This window comes from Manihot esculenta, chromosome 17 (assembly GCF_001659605.2).
Source record: "Manihot esculenta cultivar AM560-2 chromosome 17, M.esculenta_v8, whole genome shotgun sequence".
NCBI lineage: Eukaryota > Viridiplantae > Streptophyta > Magnoliopsida > Malpighiales > Euphorbiaceae > Manihot > Manihot esculenta.
The window spans coordinates 26,772,808-26,790,736 of record NC_035177.2 but is presented as its reverse complement, the minus strand read 5'-3'; the positions used below and the strand labels follow the sequence as shown (position 1 = coordinate 26,790,736).

The window sequence follows — 17,929 nt, the reverse complement described above, 5'->3', positions numbered from 1 at the left end:
GTAAGAACATGAAGCTTGATCTTGGGGTCTCAAATTCAATACTTCCCCTCCCCCAGGCCTTAAATGCTATCAAGCATTATATACATCCTACATATAATGAGATTACTCATCTATATATAATTTCTCCTGCAAATAGCATGTGAATTATGCAAAATTATAAAATAGAGAAAATAATAAAAAAAAAGGCAGGCACTGGGCATGCATGCATGCATGACATTGATTCCATGTCCCTAGAATTCCAGCACATAAAGGAGGATAAAAGGGCACATATATAAAAAAATATTTAAAAGATGGATAAAGACATTGAAAGAGATTTGAGCTAGTCATGCTCACATAAAGTAATGGACTACCCACTAGGGTTCCCATAAAAAGAATTACAACTTGGATCCAACATTACATAAAAAGATGCTCATACTGCTATAGTGCTCCACTGACACCACTACATACAGGGACTGCAACAAAGGTGCCAAACCAGAATAAGTGCATCATCAACATCTTCATGTCTCTAAATTCTCAGCACAATAAGTATTTACAATTGCATTAGAGGATAAAGGGAAACCACAAGTATGTTTGAAGCATCTTTCAAAAACAAAAAGTAGAGTAGCAGATTTTTCAGTAATACATGCTGACACAAAGCAAGCCCATTTAAGTTTAAGCATTTAACGAAGCACAACTGGATCCAGCACCAAGCCAGTACCAAAGGACCATTGATAATGAGCACATGCCAAAGACAGACAAGAACATATAAACCACTGCTTGAGTGCAATGGAAATGGGAACAGTTAAATAGACATAAAAGTGTACAGTACAACATAGCATTATTTAAAAGGAGTACTAAATAGTAGCAGGCCAGACAGAATACCTGCTAGTAGAAGAGGGTAGTACATATTGAATGGCAAGGCAATCTTCACTCCACTAAAGAGTACGTAGAAACTAAAATTACAGAAAATTTTAAGAGGAGACCACCACTAGGGTCTTCATTTTGTGGCAACCAATCTATAATTGGATCGTTGGATCATGAACATGGGTGCCCAACACCGGTCAGAATTATTCACCTAATGCCAACCAGCCAAGAGAGAGGGAAACTAATTGATGCAGACAGCAGAACTGCCTGTATCTTAGAGAATGGAGTTAAATATCAGATGAAATTAAAATTTAATTCTTAAAATTCCCAACTCCAATCTTCTGCACTTCAACTTTGAGAGACTTCAGATATCTGACGGCTTCATCAAGAACTGTTACCGTATTCATTTGGTCACCACCAGGTACAATTCCTCTCAGTGCCTTCACCATCTTCTTCATTTTCTGCCGTTTCCTTTCACTGTTACAGCTGCTATCATTTCCAGAGAACCTCTGAATAGAGGAAGATCCATTTTTCCTGGGTTTAGAACCACAAGTCGAATAAGAATCAGGGGAATTGCTTCCATAATCTCCATAAGTTCGTGCAGTGCTAACTTCTTCCTCATCATATTCATCCTGTTCATCCTCTTCCAAGCTCAACAATGCATCAATATCATCTGAATCCTCTTTTAGAGAAGATACTTCTCTTTCAATATCATTGACCTCTTCTCCATCAAAATTCTCTTGGATGTAACTTCTATGCAAATTTAAGCCAGGACCACGTACTTTGTGGGCAACTGCAGGATGGAACATAACTTGGCTTCGATGATCATTCTGATCGAAAATAATGAAATTCTTGGGGCAAATCTCAGAAGGTTGAAATTCAATTCCATGAACAGGCATCAAATGCTTTCCAGTGGGAGGTAGTGCTGCAGCAAAAGAAGGTGCAACTGGAATATGCATGTAACTATTACCCCTCTGATTTGCAAAGTGGGGTACCTCTTTGGGATGAAATTGTTGGTCACTATGCATCAGAAGCCCACCTTAGTTTAAAAAGTCAGAGAATGTTTTTTTTTTTTTTTTTTTTTGGCTTTCAGTTGGTGATTATTTGGTTTCCAATCAGAAGAAGGTTTCTAAAATGAGAAAAATACTATATAGCAAATCAACAAATTGCCATCCTGCATAAAGAGCTCTCTCTATTCTAATAAATGACTACCAGAATCAAACAGTTCACCTTCGTAATTGCCTTTTTATGTATAAACACAACCAGAGGCAATCCGTCCCAAAACCCAATCCCCTAGAGCTTTGTAAAGCTAGACTACGTCACAGGTTTAAGCAACTGGCGGAAATATTCAGCCTGGAATAGCAAATGGAAGATCATCAGCATTATTAATAACATATTGACAAATTTAAAATTAATAAATCCAATAAGCTATGTAAAGAAGAAGCACAGAAGAAAGGAGAGATGACAACACAATATATAGTATCAGAGCACAATGTTTCCACCCATAAAAATGGCACTACTTGATGAAGAGAAGCAGTAAAATATGCCTTCAGGTAACGGTCTAAGTTCAGCTTGATCTCACTCAAATTCCAGAACTCATAGCAGCAGATGTCTTATAATAATGTTTATAAAATTCTAAAATAAACAATTCTTAACAGTGACATATGTTGCGATTTAGCCATCAAATAACCACATCAGGGGAAATAAACAAAAGTTAAACAAACAGCAGAAACAGCTGCACACCTACTTCAGATAGAAAAAAAAAACGTATACAACAATCTAACTAAAAAAAAAGTGAAAAAAAAAATTCTAATTAATAGTTCAACCATACTTCTTTCTCTAGTTTTTCCTATCCTTGAGGACCTCCACACAAGCAGGAAAAGAAAAAGGAAAAAATCAAAGAAGCATAGGAACATTCAAACTTAGTCTCATACTGATAAACCAAGTTGAACATTCTAATTATGTTTCCATGCACCTACCTCTTTATCACAAAAAAAAAAGACAAAAAAATTAACAGCAAATGGCAGTAACAGCATTAGATCGTCTCTTAAATCAGTAATATGTTCAAAACTTGCAACCCATCGAGCTTTGCAAACGATTGTCACGTGCCCTTCAAGAAACCACTAATGTACAAATATTGGGGACAGGACTTAAAAACACTACTGGCTGTAAATATCATCCAAACCAAGGAATAACCTTTCTAATGACACTAAAATAACCATGATAAATATATTAGATGAACATACAATAAAATTTCTAAGCAAACAGAGGTAACACTTTTACCTGACAAACTTGCATCACTTGGTAATATGCAGTTATCCCTACTAACATTTTAATCTTCCCTACTTCCCTCACAGCTCGATACCTCTTTATAGTTAGCTCAATGTACATTCTCACTCCTCCAACCGCTTTTAAATTCAAACCGCACTAAATGCGAGGGTTCCTTCACTAATCAAAGAGGATTACCTGCAACAATAAGTGAAAAGCCCTTGAATGATTAAAGAAAACCAAACAATTCACCTCTCACATCTACCATTTTGTAAGCTAAACTGGGATAAAGCAAAACATGATATATTTACTTTACTTCTCTGAGTTATGTGGCAAGTGATGGAGACTACCGGTATATATATATATATATATATATAGAGAGAGAGAGAGAGAGAGAGAGAGAGAGAGAGAGACTACCAAAGCAAACTAAATTAGATTATGACACGAAAGAAGACCACCAGGAGAACACAGTTCCTGCTATAATTCACAAACGAAGTAGCCCACGGCATGCTGCTCTCCTCCAAATCCAAATGAGTATGTAAATGAACTTCAAGCCCACTGCGAAAAAAGATAGCATGTCACTTGAATGAACTTTTTGGGGAAAAACAAACAAATGAATAATCCAGACTATTAAACGCATAACCCCAGTTGTCCAATCAAAGAACTAATGTTTTCCCATATCAAGCACAGCCCATAAAGAGCAATTATCAGCTAAACAAAAGAGGAAACAACAAAAGCACAAGTGCGTAACCCTTCATCTCATTGTTTTAGACAAATAAAAATCAACTGAAACCTATAGTCTATTCAGGAAAAAAGGCTTGAAGCCTATGAAATCATGACAATCATCGTTTTTAGATCAGTTTTGCGTCTTAATATATATATAAAATAACTCAAGTACACGAACAAGACAACAACTTTCTTCAATTTTCTTAGCAACCAAACAGCTTAAAGCAAAAAAATAATATTAATAATAATAAAATAAAAAATAGATCAACTAAACCAAGACCGCAGATCATGAGTGTAACCAAATAGAAAAAAAACAAAACCTTGGCTATAACTGAACAATCAACAATGGAAAATAATCTAGACGTCTACCAGCAGAAAGACTCCCCACCCCCGCACCCCCCCTCCCCACCCCCCCCCCCCCCCACCCCCCCAAAAAAAAAAAGGCAATGAAACAAACAGAAAATCTCAAGAAGTTGCAAAATTAAGCCAAAACTAAGAATTTAATGAAATAATTATTTAAAAAAAGACACATATAAATATAACAAATTAACACAATAAAATCAGACCTAATTTTTAATCTTTTTCTAATAAGAGTCCAAGAGAACAGAAACCCAAAGCTCAGAATTGAAGATCTGGAAAGCAAATCCCTAGGTTTTCGCTGAAGATCTATGGCCAGAGAAGAGAACACAGAGGTGAAGTGCAGGAAATATGAGCAGTGTGCTGTGAGGCGTGAGCAACAAATGACCGAGTCCGCGGAATTTTATTTCTAAAAAATGAAATTAATAATTAAAATATTTAAATGGTGTAAATATTAATATTGCTACTTGCCACAGATATTTACTTTTTCACTTTTGATCTCAACTTATTATATATATATATATTTTTTTTCTCTAAAATAACGACTATTAGCGTTATTTTAATTGATGAAATAATTTTTAATATATTTTTTAAAATTATTAAATAATATTTTTTATAATTAAATAAGTAAAAAATTAGCTTATTTTTTGGAATCGAAGAATGTCATTTTTTATAATAATTTATTATTTAATTTTTAATTATATGTTTTATACAATGAAAAATATAATTTCTCAGTTTCAAAAAAGTATTTAATAAATTAAATAATATGAAATGATATATTTAAAAAACTAAATTCATTCTTCTAAATAATAGTTATAAGCTTCATTTACTAATTAGGGAAAGCTTAAGGTGGGAGTGTGAATTTTATTGAGATGATGAATTCAACTCATGCTTCTATAACTATCGAGAAACATAAATAATTATCCTGTCATTTTGTCTTAACACACAATTTAGTCCTACTAAGAACGCATCATAGAATACTGTGAAATCCCTATTGCTGGTAGTAAGAACGAACACTGGTGTTGATGTCAACCTTTTCTTCAGTTCTTCCAAACTCTTTTCACACTGATCAGGTCATACTACCTCCGTTCCATCTTGGTCGATCTGATCAGAGGAGCTGCAATCTTAGACAAATTCTGAACGAACCTTCTATAGTAATCTGCCAAATCCAATAAACTCTTAAACTCTGTCACTGTAGTGGGTCTAGACCAGTTAGCTACAGTGTCCACCTTCTTGGAGTCCACTTCGATTCCTTTTTTTGATATATCATAATTAATTAAAATTTAAAATACAATTTAAATATATAAATAATCATAATATAAATATTTAATTATCATCCAGTTTTTTTTAATCTAAAGTATCAACATGTAAGAGAGAATTATAAATAAAATTTAGAATATTAGTCCATACTTTAAAATGAGTATAATATACGGCTATTAAAAATAATTTTAACTTAAAATTTATTATAAATTTCAATCATTGTAAGATCTGAAAATATCTGTGTAACGAGATTATTATAAATTTCAATCATTGTAAGATCTGAAAATGTCTGTCACACTCGTTACACTTTTAGCATCAATCTCAATATTCACATTATTTTTCCTATGATTTTCTAACTCGCATCAATCTCAATATTCACATTATTTTTCCTATGATTTTCTAAGTGGATTGAGAGCTAATGCCTCAGACAACTGAGGAGAAACAATACATTCTAAAAACCTATTCTGTTTTTTAAATGGAGAGATCATATTGATTATTAAATTAATTTTTTAAAATATTATATTTATATTATCGGGTTGTGTGCATTTTTCTCGGGCAATGTGGAGTCAAATGCGAAGAATCTGGAGCGTCGGATATTTGGTAAGCATTAGAAACCCAATCCCGCATTATGCGGGATGGGTTGTGGACCGTTTGATGACGAAGCACGCGTGAACCAGGAGCAGTAAAGTGGGGCCCACCAGGTTTGACGAAATAGCGTACGGTGGTTTGTTGGAGTCGACCCTTCTTGTGTGAATGCTATTTTGGGATTTTCTTCTTCTTTTTTCTAAATGTTAATTTCACAGTGAGAAAATTGTTTAAATTTATTTGAATGAATGCAATATAGGAATTTTTTAATTTTGTTTAAACATTAATTTTTATAAGCTAAATTTTTAACTAGTCTAAAATTATGAATTTCAATTTTTATTTTTAAGATAAATTTCATAATTCCTAATTAATCAAATTATTTTTATTATTTCTTAAATTCTGAGTTAAATTAGTTTAAATTAAAAATATAAAAATAAACCAACTTAATTTGATAGTAACTCCATCAAAATTGAATCATATAAATAAATCTAAATTAAAATCTAAAATTTTAAATGTGTTTTGATTACTAAGATTAATTTCATATATTATAAACTTTAGGAAGGTGATGAGTCTTCTTCTCTTTTTATAAAATTAAAGAAATTAAAGTAAATGGATTAAACAGTGATTGAGGATTACATAAATGATTAACAATCATGACATTAGGGTTAATTTTATTGAAATTAATTACCTTTTTCTCTCTTTATGAGGACAATTAGGCAGTAGGGTAAGACCAAAACCGTGCAAAAATTTTATATTCTTTTTGTGCGTAGTAAAGAATGAGGATGCGATGTGACGATGAAGAGGAGAAAATTCAACGCTTATACCAGTGGCGGAGTCAGGAGCTTCCCTTTAATAAGGTACTGATTGTGCCGCTGCGGTACCACCGGCTGCGCCGCTGCGGCATTTTCATCATTTTCAAAGTATTTTCCGATTATCGGTACGGCACGTACCCTTACCATACCTTCCCTCCACACACATCTGCAAAATAAAAACACAAAAATTATATTTACAAGGGAGGAACGAGGCCCGCATGGAAGATGCATCACCTACTGCACTGTAGGAAGCAACATTGGGCTAGTAGAAAAAAAGTCACTATAATGGAAAATGAAGTGGGTCAATACTCAATATAGTTTTGAGTTATTGAGGGGTCTAATTAATTAAAGCGTTGGTTAGCTATCCTATCATCATAGTGACGAGAACAGAAAGCTGCAGGGATATGCAGCACGTGTGTTGCACTCGAGCGCTATCTAATCAAATCTTTATTTTTCCTTACATAATGATTTTGTAAAGACTAGTTAATTTTGTAGAGAATTCTTAGTTATTATATATTTTTTAATTTCCTACGTTAATCTTGAATAATTAAAAAAAAGCCCTGATTTAAGTTTTCAATTTTAAAGTGGTCCGACATAGCAATGTGAACATGTTTGTACCACATTAAAACTCCAGACAGGGATATGGAAAGATGAGATGTTTTTTGTTTGTTATATTGTTGGAGTCTTGTCACTATATATACAGTGAAATGCATTAACATGGCTCTTGGGATAAATGTATAAAGCCATAAACAAGTCTAAAAAGTCCAAATCATCCGGTACAGAAAGCCCAACCACCCGATCGAATCAAATTCAGCCTACCTAAATTAGGAACATAATATTCGTGTCATAAGGGTGTACCAACCGTTTGGAAGTTATTCGAGATTCGATTCAATAAAAATTATTTAAAATTTTTGTATATATATAATTTTATTTTGATATTTAAGAGTAAGTTCAATTTATATTTATTTAAGAGTAAAATAAATTTAATTTTTTTGTTAATTAAGTTTTTATTAAAAGTGAAATAAATTCTTACATAATATAATATTACTATTTTAATAATAAAATATTTTTTAATTTAAAATATAAATTTTAATATTTTAATTTAAATAAAAATAAAAATACATTGAATTAATAAATAAAAAATTTCAATTACGAAAATAAAAATTTATTAATAAAAAATAATATTTAATTATGTTAAAACTTATTTGATTTTTATGTAAAAACACACAGTTTTATTAACTTGTTTTATCCTTAAACAAAAATGCAAGGTTCCGAAATTAATTTAACTAATTTAACCTCGGCTTGGTTGCCCGTTGCCGCCGCCGTGTTTCTAGTTCTGCACAATCGTTCTAAATCCGAAGGGCTTGTTGGTGGCTTAGCCCAAATGCAACCGTCGTCTCTGCATTCCAATTTCTTCTCATCTCTGAGGCAGGTAGGTTATACGTTCATACTTTCTTAATTTAACATTTTTCCTCTCTCATGGTCTCATCTATCTTGCAGGTTGAGAAAAGATTGAAGCTTGAAAGCCCAACGCAACCCTTCAGTTTGTCGCCGCCACCACCCCTACCACCAGCATATTTGCGCGTTAACGAATTATCGACAGAATCTCTAAGTACGCCGATATATCTGCACGTCGACCAAGAACCCAACACCAATAACTCAACGCCTCTCCAAGAAAGCAGTGAGCCTCCACCGGCATTCCTTTCATCTTCTCTACACTCTTCATCAGCCAGTCAAAACCCACATCACGAAATCCCCCAAGAACAGCTCAAAACAATCTATGGAACTGAAACTAATGGTGTTGATGAGATTGAATTGTTAATGCAGCTATTAGGCTTGTCAGATATTGAGCAAAGAAACCATGAGAAAGAAGAAGAGAAAGAAAGGTCTTGTGATGATTCTTGTAGATGTGAGGGTGGTTTTTATGACAAGATTGTTGGAGCCAAGGGGCCCAAGTGTAAAAAGGAAGTGGAGAGATTCGAGGGGTGGATTAAGTACTATTTACAGAATTGTGGTGGAGAAGAGAAGAGAGAGCCACTGAGAGTGGCTTTTTTGCTTTTGGGTAAGGCTGCTTTTCAGTATGAGGATGGAGATGGTGCTAGTTTTGGTGGCTTGGAGTTTCCTTCAACAATTGAGGAGTTTCTGAAGTATGATCCCCCAAGAGAATCAAAGTGAGGCATCATATTCTTGTGTGGTTTATATTGCTCCGTATCTGTTTGTAGAAATTTTCACATAAATGAGTTCTTCTAAGAGTTGTTGTTCCCTTCTCTTCCTGGTGGATGTAGCATGGTTAGGCTGCAATGGATGGAAGACTATGAATTTATATGATCTTCTGAACAAGAAATTAAAACAATTTGACCCGCTGTGCAAAAAATCACCGAGATTCTAATCTTTTATTAAATTTCCCATCCAAAACAGCAAATCCATTCCAATGAAATTCAAAAACTGTTGCACATTATTATTTAGTTTGACTCTCATTCGATACTTCATTATCAAGATCATTGCAATTTGGAGTTTATCAACTCAGCTTCTTGAGGGAAGACAGCACCTCATTCATGTTGGGTCGATTATCAGGATTTGGGTTGGTACAGCTCAAGGAAAGCTTAAAGAGCTCTGCAACTCTTTCTTGATCCTTGGGAGCATGAATCATAGGGTCTACTACTTGAAGAAGTCCATCGATGCCATTGCCAAGGGCTTTCTCAATCACTTGACTCAGACTGATGGGAAGTCCATCCTCTTCTGTAATTTGGGTTGGCCTTCGTTTTGTCAGGAACTCCATCACTATAATCCCAAAGCTGAAGACATCTACTTTTGTTGTTGCCTTCCTCATATATGCAAATTCTGATAATACCATAGGCATGAACTGAAGTCAAATCCACAGAAACGAAGTAATAGTTCTAAAGGCTAGACAAATTTATGAGTGTTAAAACAAATTTTCATTTGCATATCTACCTTGGGTACCAGGTTTTGGATTGTTTAGTTCATCTAAACTATAATTGACTTGCAGAAATTAGTGAACTAGTTGCAAGAAAAAAAAAAGCGTGAGCTATATGATGAATGAGCATAGAAGGTTACCTGGTGCCAAATAGCCGATAGTGCCCTGGAAAGCTGATGATACAGAGGAAAGACTACTTCCATCCTGGAGATGAACGCCAAGTATGCGAGCCGTTCCGAAGTCGCTAACATGGGCAGCCCAATTACTGTCCAACAGAATGTTGGAGGGTTTCAAATCACAGTGAACAATGGGGAAGTCATACCCAGAATGCAAGTAATCCAGTCCACTTGCAATTGAAATACAGACATTGATTCTCTCAGATAATGTCCACCTCGATTGATCGACATGAGGGTCATGGATGATGCTGTCCAAGCTCCCATTGTGCATGTATTCAAGAACTAAAGCCTTTAGTTTTGTGCTCTCCCAGGCATAACCAATTACCTTCACCAAATTGTTGTGTCTCAACTGGCTCAATGTTTTGACTTCTCTATAGAAGCTCCTGTCAGATTCTTCAGGGAACTGTTGCAAATTCAGTTTCTTTACAGCTACAATCCCTCCGTCTTCCAATTGGCCCTTATAAACAGTGCTCAAACTGCTGGCACCAATAATGTTATCTTCGCTGAAGAAGCTAGTTGCATTTTCTAATTCAATCGGCTCAAACCTTGTGAGTTTCAATTTTGAAGTGAATTCTGGTTCTGCATCTTCAATTCGTTCTGCTTTAGGCTTTCTAGCAGATCGGAGGAGTATTGAGATCAATACCGCCAAAATAAGAAGTGTGAAAACCACACCAATTGAAATCAGAATCCAGACTGTTTTCTTCGATAAGGAAAGGGAACTCCTTTTCCTGCATGGCTGTAGAGACTTGGATCCACAGAGGCCAGGGTTGCCAATCAAACTGGAAGCACTTATGCTTTTGAATATGCCAGTCTCAGGAACTTGGTCTTCAAGTTGATTAAAAGACAAATTAAGTTGTTTCAAGGAGGAAAGATTGGCAAAGCTCTCAGGTATTTTGCCCTTCAGCTGGTTCTGAGAGAGGTCTAGAGTTGTTAGATGCTTCAACTCTGCCAAACTTTCAGGGATTGGACCATCTAAATCATTCCTGGAAAGGTTCATGCTTGTAAGAACCCTCATATGGCTCAAAGGTTTATCTGGAATTGGACCAGAGAGTTTGTTCCCTGACAGATCAAGGGAGAACAAGTTTCTGCAGCCTCCAAGTGTTTCAGGAATGACTCCTGAAAGATTGTTGTTTGAGAGATCAATGGCTTGTACTGCTTCCAAACTTCCTAGCTCAGCTGGAATGTCTCCCTCCAACAAATTGTATGACAAGTTAAGAAAAATCTGCATACTTTTCATGCTGGACAGCATAGATCCAGGAATTGATCCTGTGAGATGGTTGTGAGAGATATCAAGAGATATTAGTCGATTAAGAGCCGCCATACTTTTAGGAATGGACCCATTTAACATGTTGCTGTGCAGGTCCAAGTCTGAAAGCATTTCAAGTTTTGAGATAACATCTGGAATTGGACCCGTGAACCTGTTGAGCCCCAGGAACAGAACAGTTAAATTTTTCAGTTCAGAAATAGTCTCGGGTATTGCACCTTCTAGATCATTTCCTTGCAAGGCAAGCCCTTGGATGGAAGAAAGCTTGGATAATGTTGGTGGAATGAAGCCTGAAAACCTATTTCCAGAAAGTGATAAAGTGATCAGTTGACTTAAATTGCCAATCTCTGGTGGGATTTGCCCTGTGAAAGAATTGAAGCCATCTTTGAGAGTCCGGAGATTATAGAGCTTCCCAATTCCTGATTTTAGCAATCCACTGAAATTGTTCTCTCCCAAACTCAAGATCTCAAGATTGGAGCAATTATAAAGGTCATCAGGTATTTCCCCAGACATTAGATTTGGTCCAAGAGATAGCTTTGTTAAATTATGCAACTGCCCCAAACCCCAGGGAATTTTCCCAGTAATCCTATTATAAGATAAATCTATATGCAGAAGTTGGGTACAATTGGAGATACTAGAAGGAATACTTCCCTGAAGAAGGTTGTAGTTCAGGCTAAGGTTCCTCAAATTGTAAAGCACTCCTATATTTGATGGAAGTTTCCCTGTCAGGAAATTCATGCCCATAGACAGGTATGTTAAGTTTGACAGGCTTGTTATTGTAAAAGGTATCTCCCCTGTGAACTTGTTTGAATGTAGTGTCAATACCTCCATTGACCTCAGTGATCCTATCTCAGAAGGTACTATTCCAGTTAATTGATTTTCTGAGAGACCTAAATGGGTTAATGAAGTCAAGTTGAATAAGGAAAGCGGAATCGTAGAATTCAGCCTATTTTTATACAACCGCAATGTTTCTAAATAGACCAAATCTCCAAGCTCAGAGGGAATGGCTCCAGAGAGCTGATTGCTGTATAGTTCAAGATGTGCAAGGCTTTTACAGCGACCTAGTTCAGCAGGGATTTCGCCAACAAGAGAATTTCCAAACAACTGAAGGTACTCCAAGTTGGACAAGTTCCCTATCTCTCCAGGTATTCGTCCTGACAAATGGTTTACGCTCAGGTCTAAAGCTTGCAAAGCTTGCAATCCTCCAACTGAAACAGGTATTGAGCCCTCTAAGTTGTTTCCATATGCAACAAAAAGTTGCAGGTTAACCAAGTTCCCTATGTTTCTGGGTATTGGTCCTGTCAGATTGTTAAAAATGACACCAAGCGCTTGCAAGGAAGTGCAGCTACAAATGCTTTCAGGAATATTTCCAGACAAGGTATTGTCACCTAAATCTACAGAAATCAGATTTTGAAGGTTTCCTAATTCTTCTGGAATTGGACCTGAAAGGGAATTTTCATAAAGAGTAAGTTCTGTTAACTGAGAGCAAAGTCCTAGCTGGGGTGGAATGTTCCCAGTGAATGAATTTAAAGTCAAATCAAGAACCTGGAGAGCTGAGAGATTTCCAAGAAATGGAGATATCTGCCCATGAAGCTGCTTGTCAACAAGAGAAATGGAGATGACAAGATTCGAGGAAGGGTCACAGGCAACACCAGACCAGTTGCAGTGATGGGTTGCATCAGTCCAATTAGCAAGTGCTCCTAAAGGATCCTGCGTGATGCCATTCTTGAAAGCCTTCAAGGCCTGGTTTTCAGCTTCCAAGCTTAGTTCAGCAGATAGAACATGAACCAGAACAGAGCAAACAATGAATATGCACAGACTGATATTTTTACACACCATTGCCACCGAAATGCTTGAAACTGATATGAAAAAACTCCGATTAGATAAAGCTCTCAACAATAATGGACTCCACAAATCTCAACTAAGGTGACTCATATAACAAGCTCATCCTGTCAAAGCAAGCAAGAAGAAGAAAAGGGGATGCTTATGCGTTGAATCTTCACAAGAATAACAAAAGATTGACCTGTCAGCTCATTGTATAACGTTAAGAACAGTTGGCCACCATCTTACGGATAATAAATAATTAAATTTGCAGAAGTCTATAAAGTCCAAAACCTAGGATGGGATAGAGAAATCCAAAAAACTAAGGCTTGACACATCTCGTCTCAGTTTTGTCATCCAGTTCATACTAGACAGACAGGAATATAACTTGTAGGGAAATTTACTGTATTATGGAAAATTTATTAGTTGGTATTTTGATTTTGAAAAATATATTAAGAAGTTTTTAAAAAATTTATTAATTAGTTATTGTGTTAATTTTAATAATTAATTATTTTTTAAAATTAAAAAATCAACTAATAAGTTTTCCATAGAGTTTAAATAATAATTTTTTTTTAATATGGAAAATAAGCTGAAGTGAAGATCGACTCAAAACGCATAAAGCAGCCAACTTGTAGTTTAAATATATTATATTTTATGTAAAAATATATTACAAGTTGCAGATAATGGTATGAAAGGATGGGTTGGATTTGGACTTTATGGGTTGCACTGAGGATATGGTGCAAATTTATTGTATTTTATAAAGATCAAAGATTCTGTTTTTGTTTTTGTTTTCAATTAAATCATTACTTGGATTTTACATATCTAAAGAAAAATATGATATTAAGAAAAACAAAAGCTTTTAAATAAATTCCTTTATTTAGGGTTTGCCTACCGCCCTATTCCGCTTCGGTTTTGATTTAGAACCATCAATTATGGCTAATTGTTGAGTTAAATTTGAATTGACCCGTACAAATCCTTATTCTGGTTTCTACTTAGATTTCTATTAGTTTCAAATCTATCCAGTTTAGTATTTCATTATAGATATATAAATTGTTTTATACGGATAGACGAAAATTTTAGTATAATTCTATTTCGAACCACGTGATTTTGCTAATATCTTTCTTTTATTTTTTTCGCTTTGTAAATGATTTTTCTTTTTTCTGATTTTATAAATTTATTTCATAGATTTAATTGACTTAAATAGTCCATGTAAGGGAGTCATAGAGCTTCAAGTCAAGGAACTTTGTTGGCACCGATAAACCCTAGCAAGCATGCCAAGGACAGCTGGATTACTTTTGCATACATTGATCGATTTAAATTATCCGGTGGTGGAACCTTCGACGGACAAGGGCAAATTGCTTGAAAGCAAAATAACTACGGTTGAAATCCAAAGGGCAAATTGCTTGAAAGCAAAATAATTACGGTTGAAATCCAAAATGCAAGAGACTTTCAATTGTAAGTTTAATTGAATCATATATTGTGTATGTATCTATATTGCTTTGTAAGATGATTAATAACGTTTTTTTTATGTGCTTTTTGTCCCTTTAAAAATACACTAGAGCTTGCGGTTTGACTTCATCACCAACAGCGTAGTTCAGGATGTAATATTGCTCGATAGTAAGAATTTTTATGTCAATGTTCTAGGTGGCATGAAAATTCCTTGACGTGAAAATTCCTTCGACATGAAAATTTTCACATTTTCAAATTTTCACTATAAAACTTTTCACAACGTCATTTTGAAAGGAGATTCCCTCTCGGTGATCCAATCAATGCAAAGGAAATCTTGCAAAGTTTTACTAGAAGTTATTATATTCAAAATATCCTCCACCTTGCTTCCTCCTTACAAATTGCTCAGTTTTTATCGTGTCAATTGGAATAGGAACATGACAGTATATTTTTTGGCTAAGCAATATCTTTTTGGTATTAAAAATTTGCTTAATTGACTTTTTTTTCTAAAAGATAGAAAATTTTTACATAGTCTGCATTTACATAATTCAATGTAAATTGAGAGTATTATAGATCTATATAAATTCAGTTTAGATAATTTTTTTAAAAAATTCTTAAATAACAAAAATAGAATAACATTAAATAATTTCAATATGTCCTATCATAATGATACCATATGAGATGTTTACGTGGTGTTAAAAAATATCAGTCGGTTCAATTTCAAAGACTGAACTGAATCGAACATATCATTATCTACATATTTAATTTTTATTAATTTTTCATTCCATACAACATTAGGGCGTCTAACCTTAAATGCATGACATAGTTCACACTCTTTGAGAGTAAACAACCACAATGAGGTCACTCAACTACTAGGATGATGCTTCTTGCCTCATGGTTGGAACTCGGAACTCGGAAGCATCACTTAACTCTATTTCGGGAAGTAGTAATAAGTTCTATTCACACAATCTATATATATATTTACACGTCCAGTGTATGTAAATCGAGTTAATAGAATATAATTAATTGTTGAACCTACTATGTTTTGCATCACTTAATTTTGTTTTAAGACATAGTAATAAGTTCTATTCACACACTCTATATATATATATATACTTACACGCAACCGGTATACGTAAATCGAGTTAATAAAATATAATTAATTGTCAAACTACTATATTTTTGCTAATTTATCAAGTATTTATTCGTTTGGTGTATAAATATATTGCCTCCTCTCTTATCTTTTCTTCATTAATTCCCTTCACCATCTTCATCACACAACCAAAATGCCTAAACTAACTAATACTCTTCCCCTTCTCTCTCTTCTCATGGTTTCCTGCTTCAACTTAGGTACGCCTTCCATTTTTCCACTTACTTTGCTACATTGTCTAATTTTCATATATATATATAATTTACTAAAGATTTTGAATGGAAATTTGCAGGATGGAATCTGAAGACGGCTAATGGACAAGTAAAAGTCCTGAACAAAAATTTCAGTTTACGAATATTTTTCTTGCGTTTCATTACTTGTTAAAAATTTCTGATGTTGTTGCAGAAAACTTGGTGCATTGTGAACCCTTCAACCACCCACTCTGAGCTACTAGTGAACCTAGATTACGCCTGCAGCCATGTGCGTTGCTCACAGATACAACAAGGAAGCAGCTGCTTCTACCCAAATACTTATCACCACCATGCCTCCTTTGCTATGAACTTGTACTACCAGTTCATGGGTAGGCACGAGGAGGACTGTAACTTCACAAACTCTGCACTAATTTCCTTGAGCGATCCAAGTAAGCCTTTACAATTTCTACCCTTTTAATTGTTGAAAAAATAAGATAGGATGATAAAACCTAAGTCACTTTGGACACCGTCTTTAAAAATTTTTTGAAATACACAATCTTTTTTTACAACATTAATTTGTTAGCCAACTTTTCCTGATTTTCACCTTTTTGCTGCAGGCTCTGGTAGCTGCATTTATGAGAGTGGTAAGCCATGCAACGTAGAGTTTCATTTTCACATGATTTATACAGTATTTACTGATCTTAAGTTAATTTTGCAGGTGGAAATCTAGAAGCATATGGAAAACCATATAATAAAACATATGTATATTCAAATCAAGACTCTTTAATTAGCAACATGGATTAAACTTCATTAAAGCTGGTGTTGATATTTAAAAAAGGGCTTGGTGTTTTCAGGAAACATGGTGTGTAGCTAAACCAGCAACAGAAGATGATATGCTGCAAGAAAATATAAATTTTTCATGCAATCATGTGGACTGTAGCCCTATACAGGATGGTGGATCATGCTTCTCTCCAACAACTCTAATGAACCATGCAGCATTTGCCATGAATCTTTACTACCAGAGCACAGGTAGAGGCAGCAATAGCTGTGAGTTTAGAGGTACTGGTCTGCTTGTGACGACAAATCCAGGTACCCAATTGCAAAATTAAATTAAATTATTTTTTTATTATAAATTTTAATGATGTATAAAAATATTATGATCTGGTAATTTTTTGTGTTTTTTTTGCAGGTTATGGAAATTGCACATTTTGAGTTTAATTAGTAATGAATAAGTGTTGAGAGAGACTTAGGAGGTGCAATGTGTTGTGTTCTGATGATAATTATGATAATAAATAATGTGGAAAAAAATTAAGTGAATATGGCTTTTAATTTCCTTGGTACATTTCTTTTTATTATAGAACATAATTTTCTTTTTATCATTATAAGGTAAATTCTGAAATTTATTCGTTAAAAATAGTTTTCTAGGTATATTTTAATTTCAAATTATTGGATAGGAAAAATTGTTTTCCTTTTGATAAAAGGATTAGGGATTGGAGTGTTCTAAGTTGAAGCTTGTGAATGCAACAAGTAATATTGTTATAACATCAATAATTAGATTTAAATTTGGGCGTAATCCAAGAAAATCTTTTTTCCTGGTTGTTCGGACTCCTTTAAGCACGTCTAGTAGAAAACTAAGTCGGATATTAATACCTCTAACCTCATTGTAACATCATCAGAAGCCAAAATCTTCTCCTTTCTCTTGTCCGTATATAATCTTAAATGTATATAATCTTAAATGTGTGTACAGGCAGAGAATGGATTTAGTACTGATTCAACATTTATTAGTCAACTGTTAATTATCGATTAATCATACTAAAAACCTATTAAAAATACTCTTTATCTTGTTCGTTGGGATGTGTTGCAGGAGTATCCAACCACGAGACGATAACTCTTTCATCTCTTTGTCACCCATTTGCACTTTTAATATTTTATCCTCTCTAAACATAATACATAGCTCATTTACTTTTATTTACTGCCTTCATTTATTTCCTTTCAAAACGTGCCCGATTTACGATTTATAGGGGTGAGCATTCGGTAGGTTCGGTTCAAAATCAAACCGAACCGAATAAACTAAAAATTAAAATTTTAGTATTTA

General features: G+C 34.4%; 4 protein-coding genes across 4 annotated transcripts; 2 read left to right on the top strand and 2 right to left on the bottom strand.

Annotated features, from left to right (window-relative positions):
• Positions 1–743: 743 nt before the first annotated feature.
• Positions 744–4,598, bottom strand: LOC110605243 (transcription factor bHLH144). The gene is made up of 4 exons (XM_043952621.1): positions 4,404–4,598; positions 3,529–3,669; positions 3,127–3,309; positions 744–2,196 (listed from the first exon to the last, which is right to left on the bottom strand). The coding sequence occupies exon 4, from the start codon at positions 1,869–1,871 to the stop codon at positions 1,155–1,157; it is 717 nt and encodes a 238-aa protein (XP_043808556.1). The 5' UTR covers positions 1,872–2,196; positions 3,127–3,309; positions 3,529–3,669; positions 4,404–4,598; the 3' UTR covers positions 744–1,154.
• Positions 4,599–8,112: 3,514 nt separating this feature from the next.
• Positions 8,113–9,116, top strand: LOC110605524. The gene is made up of 2 exons (XM_021744140.2): positions 8,113–8,283; positions 8,352–9,116. Exons 1-2 carry the CDS (start codon positions 8,113–8,115, stop codon positions 9,024–9,026), a joined length of 846 nt encoding a protein of 281 aa, XP_021599832.1. The 3' UTR covers positions 9,027–9,116.
• A 126-nt stretch (positions 9,117–9,242) lies between these two features.
• LOC110605523 (LRR receptor-like serine/threonine-protein kinase FLS2) lies at positions 9,243–13,411 on the bottom strand. Its single transcript, XM_021744138.2, has 2 exons — positions 9,927–13,411; positions 9,243–9,692 (listed from the first exon to the last, which is right to left on the bottom strand). Exons 1-2 carry the CDS (start codon positions 13,063–13,065, stop codon positions 9,370–9,372), a joined length of 3,462 nt encoding a protein of 1,153 aa, XP_021599830.1. The 5' UTR covers positions 13,066–13,411; the 3' UTR covers positions 9,243–9,369.
• A 2,351-nt stretch (positions 13,412–15,762) lies between these two features.
• Positions 15,763–17,128, top strand: LOC110605711 (glucan endo-1,3-beta-glucosidase 3). Its single transcript, XM_043952347.1, has 6 exons — positions 15,763–15,843; positions 15,936–15,964; positions 16,049–16,283; positions 16,452–16,478; positions 16,553–16,596; positions 16,689–17,128. Exons 1-6 carry the CDS (start codon positions 15,780–15,782, stop codon positions 16,941–16,943), a joined length of 654 nt encoding a protein of 217 aa, XP_043808282.1. The 5' UTR covers positions 15,763–15,779; the 3' UTR covers positions 16,944–17,128.
• The last annotated feature ends 801 nt before the right edge of the window (positions 17,129–17,929 follow it).

Coding starts and splice junctions, on each gene's coding strand:
- LOC110605243 (XM_043952621.1), bottom strand. CDS start 1,871: ATGCATAGTGACCAACAATTTCATCCCAAAGAGGTACCCCACTTTGCA.
- LOC110605524 (XM_021744140.2), top strand. CDS start 8,113: ATGCAAGGTTCCGAAATTAATTTAACTAATTTAACCTCGGCTTGGTTG. Junction 8,284..8,351: donor TCTTCTCATCTCTGAGGCAG/GTAGGTTATACG, acceptor TCTATCTTGCAG/GTTGAGAAAAGATTGAAGCT.
- LOC110605523 (XM_021744138.2), bottom strand. CDS start 13,065: ATGGTGTGTAAAAATATCAGTCTGTGCATATTCATTGTTTGCTCTGTT. Junction 9,693..9,926: donor TATCGGCTATTTGGCACCAG/GTAACCTTCTAT, acceptor TGGTATTATCAG/AATTTGCATATATGAGGAAG.
- LOC110605711 (XM_043952347.1), top strand. CDS start 15,780: ATGCCTAAACTAACTAATACTCTTCCCCTTCTCTCTCTTCTCATGGTT. Junction 15,844..15,935: donor GGTTTCCTGCTTCAACTTAG/GTACGCCTTCCA, acceptor GGAAATTTGCAG/GATGGAATCTGAAGACGGCT. Junction 16,479..16,552: donor TAGCTGCATTTATGAGAGTG/GTAAGCCATGCA, acceptor TTAATTTTGCAG/GTGGAAATCTAGAAGCATAT.